This window comes from Carlito syrichta, unplaced genomic scaffold (genome assembly GCF_000164805.1).
Source record: "Carlito syrichta isolate Samal-C Ts95f unplaced genomic scaffold, Tarsius_syrichta-2.0.1 Scaffold307674, whole genome shotgun sequence".
NCBI classification, from domain to species: Eukaryota; Metazoa; Chordata; class Mammalia; order Primates; family Tarsiidae; genus Carlito; species Carlito syrichta.
Genome location: NW_007251770.1, coordinates 181690 through 195691, shown reverse-complemented (window position 1 = coordinate 195691; position 14002 = coordinate 181690). Strand labels below are relative to the sequence as shown.

General features: G+C 42.0%; 1 protein-coding gene across 2 annotated transcripts in view; it reads left to right on the top strand.

The window, feature by feature from the left end:
- Positions 1–1081: 1081 nt before the first annotated feature.
- YME1L1 (YME1 like 1 ATPase) overlaps positions 1082–14002 on the top strand; it is a 41998-nt gene continuing 29077 nt past the window's right edge. The window contains exons 1-2 of one of the 2 annotated variants that reach the window (XM_008064539.1): positions 1082–1352; positions 9753–9887. In XM_008064539.1, the coding sequence (XP_008062730.1) occupies positions 1320–1352; positions 9753–9887 (168 nt within the window). In that variant the 5' untranslated portion in view covers positions 1082–1319. The remainder of the gene's footprint in view (positions 1353–9752; positions 9888–14002) is intronic. The other variant, XM_021715791.1, reaches the window with a different exon arrangement.

Below are 14002 nucleotides of genomic sequence, written 5' to 3'. Positions count from 1 at the left end.
AGCCCCGCCCCGGGCCCCGCCTCTTCGCGGACGCGGAGGGCGGGGGCGCCGGATCCTGGGGAATCCACCCCAGTCTCTCGGAGGGCGGTGACCGCGGCCCGATGGCATCAGTTATAACGAGGGAGGAGGTAGGGACGCTGGGACTCGACTTTGAGTCGCGGGGTGTGGAGACGTTTCTCCCGGCCTCCAAGGCCGGTGGAAAGCCGCCCTCCTCCCGGTCAAGACCTGAAATTTTTCCCCCTTTCGCGACTTTCCCTCTCCCGAGAGAAATATGAGCCAGTTTGGGACAGCAGGGATGGGGTTTGGAAGCCAATGAAGTCACAGAATGTGGAGAAACTGGACGAGCAGGAAGCAGCTCTGGCCCCGTCAGCTGACGTTTTCACAGCCTGTAATTTGCTTGATCTGAAACAGAGTAGGACCCACAGGAAGAATTTTCGATTTGCAGTGAAGAGGTTAAAGAGCGCCGAATCTGTTTTTTTTTTTTTTTGAGTCGGAGTCTCACTCCGTCGCCCAGGCTGGAGTGCAGTGGCACGCTCACGGCCACCGCAGCCTCGACCTGCTGGGCTCAGCCTTCCAAGTAACTGGAACTACAGGCGCGCACCACCACGCCCTGCTAATTTTTTGATTTTTTTTTTTGTAGAGTCGAGGTTTCGCCAAGTTGTCCAGGCTGGTCTCAAACCCGTGGACTAGGGCAATCCTCTTGCCTCAGCCTCCCAAAGTGCTGGGATTATAGGCGCGAACCACCGCTCCTGTCTAAGAGCGCCAAATCGTAAAAGACTTTACAGCTTAAGGTCCAGGCAGTTTCTTTATTGTATTCATTTTTAAATTATTATATTTTGTTGCTAGGCTGTCCAGGCTGGTCTTGAACTCCTGGCCTCCCAAAGTGCTGGGATTGTAGGCGTGACCCAGCCTCCCAGATTTGCTCAGGGGGTTGTAGAAAGTCTAGCTCAATAGGGCGAAAGCCGTTCTCCCCTTACAAAACAACAAAAACGACATACAGCCGGGGACTTCCGGGGGCTCCATCCCTCGTCAATATTAACTACTTTGGGAGCCGGAAGCCACGGTAGTGCGCCGAAACGCTGCCCCGTGGGCGTTCACGTGCCCCGGAAGTACTGTTGCGTTAGAGCCTTGTCTTCCGGGACGGATTGTCTGTCGTTGCAGCAGCTGGAAAGAGGGGAGGCCATTTTCCGTTTCTGGGAGGAGTGAGGGGCGAGAGGTGGGAGAAAAAGAAGGAGAGAAGGGCTCAGCGCCTCCCCGCCGGGCCGTGGACACGGGGGCAGCTTCGGCAGGCGGGTGAGGTCGCTGAGGGCCCGGAGGAGATGTTTTCCCTGTCGAGCACGGTGCAACCCCAGGTGAGCCCAGCTTTCAGCCTGTTTGTTTTCGGCCCTGCCCGCGGGTGTTTGCCAGTTGCGTTCGTAGAAGCCCTTTCTTAGGAGGGAAGCGATTCACCCCGCGCAGGTCCTGGGATTGAGAAGTGGGTGGGAGGCCCACGCTGAGAGTCGGGCCTGACGATGAAGCTGTTGGGGGCAGAGGCGTGATCTGCGCGTGATGGAGACTTGGCTTATCGAACTGTGGCGTGGAATTTATGCTCGAGGATCGTCAGGCGTTGTTCATTGTCAGGCTTTGTTCATTGCCGGGCATTGTGAGGTGAGGGGTGGGAAAATGTCTCCGCCATAGAAGATGTAAAGGAAGCAGGTAACGTTCTCTTTCCATCCTTCCAACTCACCAGAGACTATACTCTGCACAACCCGGAGCCCCTGCTCTTTTTTTCAAGTGGAATTTAAATTGAACTCAAACATGGTATAATTTGAATGATCAGCCATATATTTTTTTCTTTTTGACCAGAAATGACTAATATGCGGATATCGAGTCTTTAACTGCTTGCAGTTAAAATTTTTGATTCGACTTCATTCCCATCTTTTTGTAAAGAAAGGATAGGACAGAAAAAAATGATTTCAAGAGTTTTTATTACCTTCTTTCATGGGTGATTACTTGTTGCAATGCTTTATCCTTGCTTCATTCAAGATCTCTTTTTTGATTGTAACATCTTGGTAATTTTTTTTTTTTTTTTAGTGTTCTCACAGTTCTGCAAATAAATGGTTTTTGAGAACATTTAGGTTTTTAAAATGTTTTTAAGAAGACTAACTCTTATATTACTTTAAGCATATGATTGCGTTCCTTTGTGTAGCCCTTACTCTCTCTCCTTGTTTCATTTTTTAAAAATTTTGTGTAGTAGCTATTGGCATCAGTTATGTACTGAGTGAACCAAGCAAGTGTGGAATCTTGCCTTAGTGGTGATATGAAATAAATCTGAGTAGAAGTTAGCCAGGTGAAGAGTGAACAGTTGTTCACATTTTGGCAGACAAAAATACCTGGAGGTCCTGAGATAGGAAACAGTTTAGCATATAGTAGGAACAAAAGTAAGACTGGTGTGTCTAGAGCATAGTAATTAAAGGGAGCAGTGACAGATGAGGTTGGAGAGAAACCTTGAGTCAGATCACACAGGGATTTAAGGTTATGTAATGACTGATTTCATTTTGAGTGTATTGGGAACCATTGAACGTTTTAAAACATCAGATTTTCATTTTAAAAAGATAACTTTGAGCCGGGCGCAGTGGCTCATGCCTGTAATTCCAGCACTTTGGGAGGCGGAGGCCAGAGGATTACCTGAGCCCAGGGGTTCGAGACCAACCAGGGCAACTTGGCGAAACCTCGTTTCTACAATACAAAAAATTAGCTGGGCATGCTGGTGCGCGCCTGTAGTTCCAGCTACTTGAAAGGCTGAGGTGGAAGGATCGCTTGAGCCCAACAGCTCAAAACTTCGGTTGCATTCCAGCCTGGGCGACTGAGTGAGACTCCGACTCAAAAAAATAAAAAAGATAACTTTTTGTCCCATGCCTGTAATCCCAGCACTTTGAGAGGCTGAGGGGGATGATTGCTTGAGCCCAGGAGTTGGAGACCAGCCTGGGGACCATAGCAAAATACCTAGTCTCTTAAAAAAAAAATTATAGTTAAATTAAAAAATAACTGTTTAAGGCTTCCTGATGTGTGGAGAATTTGAGAGAGCAAAAGTGGAAGTATTGCACTAATCCAGGAGAGGGATATTGCTCCACTAAAGTAGTTATGGAAAGAAGGGATGAGATTAATTTGAAGAAAAAGTAGAATTTCATGAGAAATTTAGATAGGAGAGATGATGTAGAGAGGTGTTTCTAGTTTTGATCAGCTGAATGCATTGAAGGTGCTCTTTACCAAGTGTATGGTGGAGTCCTACAATTGTTTGAAAAAGAAGTCTGACATGGCCTATTGCATACAGTATTAAACTTATTGAAACTAAACCTTTTACCTTAGTTCACATCAAGAGGCCCGCTTTTAGGAGCATTTACTGTCAACCTTACGGAGAGTTAATGGTGTGTGGTGTTGGTAGAAATGATGAAGGGATTTTGTGTATTACAGGCAGTCTAAATGGGACTTGACTATAGGGGAACCCTTAGGCATCTTATGCTGTGAAAGATGGTAAACACATTTGGAATTCCCTGAATTTAAATGATAAAAATAGGGAAAACAGAACTTTTTTGTCCACATCAACATGAATTTATATCCTATTTAAAGATGTGGGATGCAAATCAGGATTAAGTATACAAGTTGTCATCGTAGAGGTAAAGTTTGGGCCTCTCATTGGTCCCCACTTCTCCTGGTTTGAGATCAGGTACCCTTATTGATGTTATGTTCCCCCCCCCACCCCAGCAGTGACCCACTACAGCCACTCCCTTTCTTATAGTATTATGGTAAATGTTCAGGGTCCACTTTTGAGTGAGACCATACAGTAAGTACTCTGTTCTTTATTTCTGTGGTGGATCACTGAGTTTTGTAGACTCTAAATCTATCCAAGTTGCTGCAAAGTCCATTTGTTTGTCCTTCCTTATGACTGCGTAATATTCCATCTTGTTTATGTACCACATTTTTTTATCCAGTTTTGATGGGCAGGACAGTTGGTTCCATGTTTTTGCTATTGTAAATAGTGCTGCAGTAAACATACGTGTGCAGGTATCTTTTTGGTAGAATGATTTGAGTTCCGCCAGGTATGTATATTCCCAGTAGTGGGGTTGCTGAGTTATCTATTTTGAATGAGAAGAGATATAACTAATGAAGATAAACCTTTTTCAGAGAAATAGGCAGGTGATATGTATCTTCAAATAATTTGATTATTTTTAAATAGTTGTTTCTGAGACAGAATCTTTATCTGTTGCACAAGTTGGAGTGGTACATTCATAGCTTACTGCAGCCTGAACCTCCTGAGCTCAGGTGATCCTTTCACTTTAGCTCCCTAGTAGCTGGGACTGCAGGTGTGTGCCATCACGCCTAGCTAATTTAAAATTTATTTTGTAGAGACAGGTCTCTCGCTTGTTGCCAGCCTGGTCTTGAACTCTTGGCCTCAAGTGCTGCTCCTTTCTCAGCCTCCTAAAGTGCTGAGGCTGCAGATGTGAGCCTACCTCCTCAGCCTCCCAAGATGTTGGGATAACAGGCATGAATGAACCACTGCACCTGGCCTTAGTTACAGAAGAATGTATTGTCTCTTTCTGACTCTAAAAATAATACACATTCTTTACCAAAAATGCTGAAATGAGAATATAAATAAGAAGATAGATATCACTCATAATCTCTTTACCCAGGCATAAACATTTTATAATAAATTCTGTCATACTTTTTTTTCTATGCACAAACATAGGTATGCATACTTAAGGTAGTTTTAAAGTGAGTCCCCTACATATGAACCTTCAAGTTGCAATCTTTCAAAGATAACATGCGGTTTTTAAGAGGGTAGATAGAATGGAGTCCAGCAAGGAACCACAACCTGTGCCAACGACATCAGACATGAGTGAAATTGCAGCTTGCCCTCTGTCTCCTATTGCTGATGATCCTTCAGCTCTACCATCTCCTCTCCCTCCTCCAGAGTAACTCTTCTTGCCTGTTCACTTGATGCCAGCCCCTGTATGCCAAGCTGTTGTACTATACTATTGTACTTTTCAAGGTACTGTACTGTAAGATTAAAAATGCTTTACTTTCTGTATTTGTTTTTTATTTATTATCTGTGTGAAAAGTATTATAAACCTATTACAGTACAGTACTATATAGCTGATTGTGTTAGTTGGGTACCCAGGCTAACTTTGTTGGACTTACAAATAAATCGTACTTATGAATGCACTCCTGGAACAAAACTCATTCGTATGTAGGGGACTGCTATAGTCTGTTTGTTTGTTTGTTTATTTAGAGTTGAGAGCTCACTCTGTCACCCAGACTGAAGTGTAAGAGTATGATCACAGTGCATTAGAGCCTCCAACTTCTAGGCTCAGGGGATCCTCCTACTTCAGCCTCCTGAGTAGCTGTGACTAGAGGCAAGCACCACCATGCCTGGCTAATGTTTTGATTTTTTTTTTTTTTTAGAAATGAGGTCTTGCTATATTGCACAGACCAGTCTTGAACTCCTGGGCTCAAGCAATTCTCTGGCCTCAACCTCCCAAGTTCAGGTATTACTGGCCTGAGCCACTATGTCTGTCCACAGTTTGCTTTAATTATGTAGCATCATGAATTTATTTCTGTATCAATATCCATGGGATGAGAAGTCTTTTTTTTTTTTTTTTTTGAGTTGGAGTCTCACTCTGTCTGCCAAACTGGAGTGCAATGGCCGCTCCCAGCCACCGCAGCCTTGACCTGCTGGTCTCTGGCGATCCTTCCGCCTCAGCCTTCCGAGTAGCCGGAATTACAGGCGCGCACTACCACGTCGGCTCATTTTCGATTTATTGTAGAGATGAGGTCTCGCCAAGTTGCCCAGGTGGGTCTCGAACCTGCGGGCTCAGGCAGTCCACTCACCTCAGCCTCCCAAAGGCACGGGATTTAATTATGTAGCATCATGAATTTATTTCTGTGTCAATATCCATGGGATGAGAAGTCTTTAACTGGAATTTTGAGTCAGATTCTCTGGGTTAGAATCCTTGCTTCTACCCTTATTTTGTGACCTTGGACACATGCCACAGAATTATCTAAATCCTTGTTACCTTTATCTGTTAAATGAGAACTGTCTCACCATAATGACATTAGTCCATTCATGAGAGCAGAGAACTCCTGACCTAAACACCTCTTAAAGGTCTCACCTTTTAATACTGTTACAATGGCAACTGTATTTCAGCTTGAGTTTTGGAGGGGACAGTCATTCAAATCACAGCAGGAAATTGTTACAAAATATTATGACTGTTGTAGTGATTAAATGAGGTAAGTAAAGCATGAACAAAACATGGTAAGAACCCATTAATTTTTTTTAAATCGGGATCTCACTCTGTCACCCAGGCTAGAGTGCAGTGGCATGAACATGGCTCATTGCAGCCTCAAACTCCTGGGTTCAAGTGATCTTTCCGGCTCAGTCTCCCAAGTAGCTGGGACTACAGGCACATACTACTCACTCAGATGATTTTTAAAATTTCTGTAGAGATGATGTCTCACTATGTTGCCCAGGCAAGTCTCAAGCTCCTCGGATCAAGCCATCCTCTCGCCTTGGCCTCCCAATGTGCTGGGATTACAGATGTGAGCCACCACACCTGGCCAAGAACCCATTTAAATTATTTACTTAACAATCACAGTAGGTGATTTAGCACCTACTGTGTCCACTGTTGTCTTACAGAGTACAGTACTGAAGAAAATAAAGAAAATAAAATAATAAAATAGAGGAAAAACGTTCTTGCCACATATTAGTGGGAGATGTTATGGTAAATAAAAAATACTCATTTTTTTGGATATTTTGTCTCCAATTCCTGGCACAGAGCTTCTAAAAATCTTTTGAATTAACAGGGAATGATGGCTTACACCTGTAATCCCAGCACTTTGGGAAGCCGAGGTTGGAGGAATGCTTGAATGCAGGAGTTTGAAACCAGCCTGGGCAACATAGTGAGATCCTGCCACACAAATATTTCAAAGATGAGTGGGGCATGGTAGCATGTGCCTGTAGTTTCAGCTACTCTAGAGTCTGAGGTAGAAGGATCCCCTGATCTCAGGAGGTCAGGGCTGTAGTGAGCCATGATAGTACCACTGTACTCTAGCCTAGATGACAGTGAGACTCAGACTTAAAAAAAAAATCCTTAGAATTTCCTGAGTTATTCATAACTCACGATCTCCTTTTGATCACATCTGGGTTTTTGCTAATGAGGTGACTTAAGTAATCCAGGCTGGGCTAGCCACCAGAAAGACCTAGTGATTAGAGGGTATACTTTCAGTCCCACACCTCCTGGGAGGGAAGGGCAGGACTGGAGATTGATCTCCATTTGAAACGCTTGAACAAGGAGATTCAGTGAGCTGAGTTGGGGAGTTGCATGCATTCATGTGCAGGAGGGTATCACACCCCAACTCCATGGGGGCAGAAACTCCTGTTCTAGCAGCTTTTTCAGAGCTCTCCCTATGTCCCTCTTCATCTGGCTGTTCATTTCTTTCATTATAGACTGGTGAAATGTAAACAATGTTTTTCTGAGTTCTGTGAGACATTCTAGCAAATTGTCAAATCTGAGGAGTATGTCATAGGAACCTCCAGTTTATAATGGGTTGGTCAGAAGTGCGGGCGCGGGTGTCCTGGGACTTGTGACTGACGTCTGACATGGGGACAGTCTTGTGGAACTGAGATTTTAAACTGTGGGTCTGTACTGACTCCAGATAATTAGTGTCAGAATTGAATTGTTGAATTCCTAGCTATTGTTGGAGAATTGGTTGGTGTCAGAAAACGTCCTAGAGAGACAGATAATAAACAATATATAGATAATCAAGTAAATGTATAACAGATTGTGAAAGTGCCAGGAAGAACAAATAGAACAGACAGTGTGCATAAGAAATGCTTTTTAGGGGATGGTTGTTGAAACATTAGGGTAGCTAGGGAAAGGACTCAGGAGAGAGGAGCAAAGAACTGAATGCAGTGTGAGAGCAAGCTATGCTGCTAACTGGGAAAGGAGTAAATAGCAAGGCAAAAGTCTTGGGGTGAGAACCTGCTGGATGCATTTCAGGAACAGCAAGGAGGCCCAGTGGAACTGGTGCAGAGAGAATGAAGGGGACCATAGTAGGAGGTAAATTCAGAAGTAATAAAGAGCCAGACGATGGAGGGCTGACTTTTACTCAGTAAGAAGAGAAGCCATTGGAGGATTTTGAGCGGAGGAGTGATATGAACTGACTTTGGTTTTAATATGATCACTTTTATCCTGTGCTGGCAGTACACCACTGCGGGATAAGGGCAGAGCAGGGAGAGTATTTAGGGGGCTGTTGCAGAAATTCAAATATACGTGATGGTGACTTGGGACAGGATGGTGGCAATGGGGAACTTGAGAAGTGTAAAATTCTGGATTTATACTTACTGTTATTTTAATGTCTATGATGTGTTGTGTGGTATAACTTATTTTACCACTCCTCTAATGGTGAATATTTTCAGTGTCTTTTATTTATTTAATTTTATTTTTATTTATTTATTTTTTTGAGTTGGAGTCTCACTTGGTCGCCCAGACTGGAGTGCAGTGGCCGCTCCTGGCTACCACAGCCTCAACCTGCTGGGCTCCAGCGATCCTTCCGCCTCAGCCTTCCGAGTAGCTGGAATTACAGGCATGCGCTATCACGCCCGGCTGATTTTTTGATCTATTGTAGAGATGAGGTCTCGCTGCCCAGGCGGGTCTCGAACCCACGGGCTCAGGCAATCCACTCACCTCAGCCTCCCAAAGGCGTGGGATTATAGGCTGAGCCACCAAGCCCGGCTCTTTTATTTATTTTAAACCAGGACATTTATTGTGTGACTAATTGTTGAAATTCTTTTTTTTTTTTTGAGTCAGAGTGTCACTCTGTTGCCCAGGCTGGAGTGCAGTGGCACACTCACGACCACCCCAGCATCTCAACCTGCTGGGCTCAGGTGATCCTTTCACCTTAGCCTTCCAGATAACCAGAACTACAGGCGCATGCTACCATGCCTGGCTAATTTTTTTGATATATTGTAGAGACAAGGTCTCACCAACTTGCCCAGGCTGGTTTCTAAACCCTGGGCTCAGGCAGTCTTCTCGCTTCAGCCTCCCAAAGTGCTGGGATTACAAGCTTGAGCCATTGCGCCCGGCCATTTGTTGAAATTCTTAAGATGTGCTAGAACAGCTACCCTCTTGGGTTTAGGTATTCCTTCATGGAATCCTTGCCTGAATCTGGTACACAGTTTCTGGGTACCTTATTTGACAAGTCCTAGTGGTATTTAGTTTTTTAGCCTTGGCACTCCAGTTGAACTTTCTCTTACATTTGGCATAATAGTCACATTTGCCACAGGTTGACTTCTGAAGATGGTATGCCTTAGAGCCACAGTGGTGGCACAGCATGTGTGTCTTATTGCGACACTTTCCAAACGATGACATTCCCTTTGTCATCTTCTGCAACTGAGACCAAAGAGCTCAATATCTTTTAAATGTTTTGATGAAAATCTTTCTGTATGCATGTGTAAGCATTTGTCAGATAATTTCTTTAGAATAAATTCCTAAAAGGTAGATTACTGATTTACTGTTTTTGATTCATATACCCATAATAGTATCCTGAAAGATTATACCAGTTTTCTTTCTACCAGCAGTAAATCTGAGTACTTACAGTTTTTAATATATAGTGTTGGTATACAGTATATGAACTTTTAGCAAATCCCCAAATCTGGCAAGAAGAAGAGAGATTGGTTTTTTAACTATTTAACTTTAACTTTCATCTTTTTCTAGGTTACAGTTCCTCTGAGTCATCTCATCAATGCCTTCCATTCACCAAAAAATGCATCTGTTTCTGTTAACAAAGCATCAGTTTCTCAAAACCAGCATCGGGATGTAGCTCCTGAGCATGAGGCTCCCAGCAGTGAGGTAATAGTTTTTATCCTGGTTGTGTGAGAAAGTCTTTTTTATGTACAGTTGACTCTTGAACAATTCAGGGATTAGAGTTGTTGACCTTCCACATAGTTGAAAATCTACACATAACTTAATTTTCCAGAAATGTAGTAGCCTACTGTTGACCAGCAGCCTTGCTGATAACATAAACAGTTTATTAACATATATTTTATGTTATGTGTATTATATACTGTATTCTTACGATAAAGTGAGCTATAGAAAAGAAAATATGACTAAGAAAATCAGAGGAAGAGAATATATTAAATGAAAGTGAATCATTAGAAAGGCCTTCATCCTCGTCATCTTCACATTAAATGGGATGAGGAGGAGGAAGAGGACACGTTAGTTTTGCTTTCGTGGGTGGCAGAGGCAGAAGAAAATCCTTAAGTGAATCAACTCAATTCAAGACCGTATTCAAGGGTCAACTGTAGTAAGTTTTAATCATGTTTGATGAAATATCTTTCTTTAGGCATTTGCAGCAAAGTGATTTCTGCCTTCAGAAATTACCTTTGTAATTAAAGGTATGTGATTCTGGCTTTTATTGCACATATTAAAAAAATTACTTTACTTTTTTTTCTTTTTGAGTTATAGTCTTACCTTGTTGCCCAGGCTGGAGTGCCGTTGCATGATTACAGCTACCTCAGCTTCGACTTTTTGGGCTCAAGTGATCCTTCTGCCTCAGCCTTCTGAGTAGCTGGAACTACAGGCGCCAGCCACCGTGCCTAATTTTTTCATTTATTATAGAGACAAGGTCTCCACAAGTTGCCTGGGCTAGTCTTGAATACCTGGGCTCAGGCAATCCTCTTACCTCCCAGAGTCCTGGGATTATAGGCGTGAGTCATCGTGCCTGGCTTCTTTTATTTAGTCGATTAATTTTTAAAACCTTTTCATATGGCGTTGTGTTTAGTATTATCTTTTTATTTCTCCATCAGTAACAGTGAATACACAGGCAACTGGCCAAAATTACCTCCCAAGTCTGAAGAAAGATAAAATAGTAAGAAGTTATCATCTGCTGCCTATAGGAGTTTTCAGTGTAATTGAACAATTAGAATGTTGATACTTGAAAGTGAAATGTGTAAGCTAGGAAACTGCTTTCAGTATTCATATAATTATAAAATCAGTGCTGCCTAATATAAAAACCTTTTTGTTTACAATTTTCCTTAAGGTAGTTGCTTAAAGCTCAGAATACATTTTTCATAGAAAAGATGTTATAATCTGTAATAAAATTTCCAAAATCTCTTTAACTCATAAATAGCATATGTTCTTAGTCCTAATATAGAAGATATGGCAAAGGACAGTAGAGAGAGTTGAAAAAGAGTTTGCTTTGCGGAAGAGTGGGTTGTAGAGTCAGTCTTAGGATACAATTTCAATTAAATGAAAAATGTGTCTTTGTCACCTTGATTTTTTTGTTTTTTGTTTTTTTTTTGAGTGGACCTCACTCTCTTGCCCAGGATGGAGTACAGTGAAATGATCATGGCTTACTGCAGCCTGGACCTCCTGGGCTCAGGTGATCTTTCTGCCTCAGCCTCTTAAGTGACTGGCACTACAAGCGCGTACTACCATGCCACCCGGCTAATTTTTTCATTTTTTGTAGAGATGAGGCCTGCTGTGTTTCCTGGGCTGGTGTCAAACTCCTTGGCTCAAGCAGTCTTCCCACCTCAACCTCCCAGAGTGCTGGGTCAGCCGCCGTGCCTGACCTATCTTGGTCATCTTTATGTTTTCCTTTTATACTATTTACCCAGTTCTTGTCGCCTCTTTCTATAGGCAGTCCATTATCTATCTACTGTCCTGATACTCGTTTCCCAAATTATAGTATAAGAGAGTTTTGCTCCTGAAAATACTATGTGTATCAAAATTGCTATGTGAACACAATTATGTCCATTTAAAAAATCTTAGAAAATATTAATGTAGTTAGAAGAGATAGAATACATCTGTGATTCTGTTCTCCAGAGATAATACTGTTAACATCTTATAGTTGTATTTTTTCCTGAATCATGCTCCTTCTGTATGGATTTATATTTTATAATTCTTTTTTGTACTTATATTTTTTAATAATTAGATTATACTGGATGTTGATTTAGAGTCTACTTTGTTCATTTAGCAATCTTAAGAGTTTGTTATGCCATTCATTTTCTGTATTTTTAATGAGTTCAAAGTATTAATTGTGTGACTTTCCTTGTTAGAAAGTGTTTCCAGTTTTTTTTTTGTTGCCATAAACAGTACCATTATGATTATCCTTGTTGCTAAATATTTGATTGTTTCATCAAGTTAAATAGCTAAGTCAGTGGTGAAATGTATTTGGGGGGCTTGAAAAAGAGCTAAACCCTCGAAACCAGCGTTGAGCTTAAGACTATTGTCAGATACATTGGTATTCTTAACCTCCTATACATCCTTACTAGTCCTTCTATTTGTCTTCAGTGAGTGCTCTTTATTACAGAACAGTTTCATTTTCCTTTAGCATCCTATCTCATCTCTGCTCTCACCTCCTTTGTTTCCATTGTCTTGCTCTTCCAAATATCCATTCCAGGAAATGCAGGCAAAAAACCTTACTTTTAATTTTCTTCAAGCTACTGACTTTTTTTCCCTTTGCTTTCAGACTTCTTGAAATAATAGTCTGAACTTATATCTGTGTTTGAAAAACTTTTATTCACATTACATTCTACTCCTACTTTTACCATTTTTCAGACTTGTTTTGTCAATGGTGATTTCCTTATTGTTAAATACCGGTCTTTTAGAAAATCTGCATTTCTTAACTTATCACTTGATTTGGCCTTGCTGAGCAGACTGCTATCTTGAATTGAGTGTTAATACTTAATTAGTCTTTCTCTATTTTGCTGGCTTTTTAAAATTGACATCCTAGATAATGAGTTTGCTGTACATTTATCCTTAATCTAATTTTCATTCTTTACATTCTCTCAGTTTATGTTACATTTGCATATCCTCAATTAACATCTCTCACTGTACATAACTCCCAAAATATCTTTAACACTAAAGTTACTCAGAAGTTTTGAGTACTTTGTCTAGTATTAGACTAAACATATTCCTCTAGATAGGCTCCAGAGACCTCAAATTTAACACGACCACAACTGAGTTTGCCCTCTAATTCCATTATACTCAGTCTTTCAGTGGCTTTGGTCCTTCTTATCAGCCTGGGTCCAACCAAGAAAGAGGAACCATAGTCATTTGAACAGTAAAAACTTTAATATAACAATTTATTTTTTAGTTTAATATGTTGAAACACCTACCCTCCCCCCACCTTTTTTTTTCTTTTTTTTGACAAAGCGTCTTGCTCTCTCTTCCAGGCTGGAGTGCAGTGGCATGATCCTGGCTTGCCACAGCCTCGACCTCCTGGACTCAAGTGATCCTCCCATCTCAGCCTCCTGAGTAGCTGGGACTACAGGCACACAACCATGCCTGGCTAGTTATTTTTATTTTTTGTAGAGACGAAATCTCCCTGTGTTGCCCAGGCTTGTCTCAGACTTCTAGTGTCAAGCAGTCGTCCTGCCTTAGCCTCTCCAAGTGCTGGTGTTACAGGCGTGAGCCTCTTTGCCTAGCCTAAAAACCCTATATTTACAGGGACTTGAAATAGGAATTTAAGAAATAAAACTAAAATAACAGGACCCACAGATTTAGGGAATAGATAATACTTCTAGAACTAAGAAAGATTATTCCAAGAAGACTTCTCCACCCCTTCAGGCTGAGGTTCTGACCTTGTTGGAGAGGACATGACCTTGGCTCACAGAATGGCAGAGAAGTTGCTGTGATGTCATGACAGATGAACTTGCTTGAAATCTGGGAAGTCTACCCTCTAGGATACTGGGGATAGCTGTTCCTGGAGATGTGTCCTGCAGGAGAAACTGTTACGAGAGTGGTGCTAAGGGATGCTGATGGGTACTGTTGGCCACTGTACACTCTAGGATCCAGGGTTTGGAGAAGCTGTACAAGTAGCAGGAGCCAGATGTTATAGAAACCATGAGTGTTGCAGACTGGAGCTTGCAGAGAGAGCACACCAGAACCAGGAACCAAACTCTTCTTCCTGGAATGTGTCTCCAGTGACCTTACTGACAAATCGTAACATTGTGCCAGTTGCC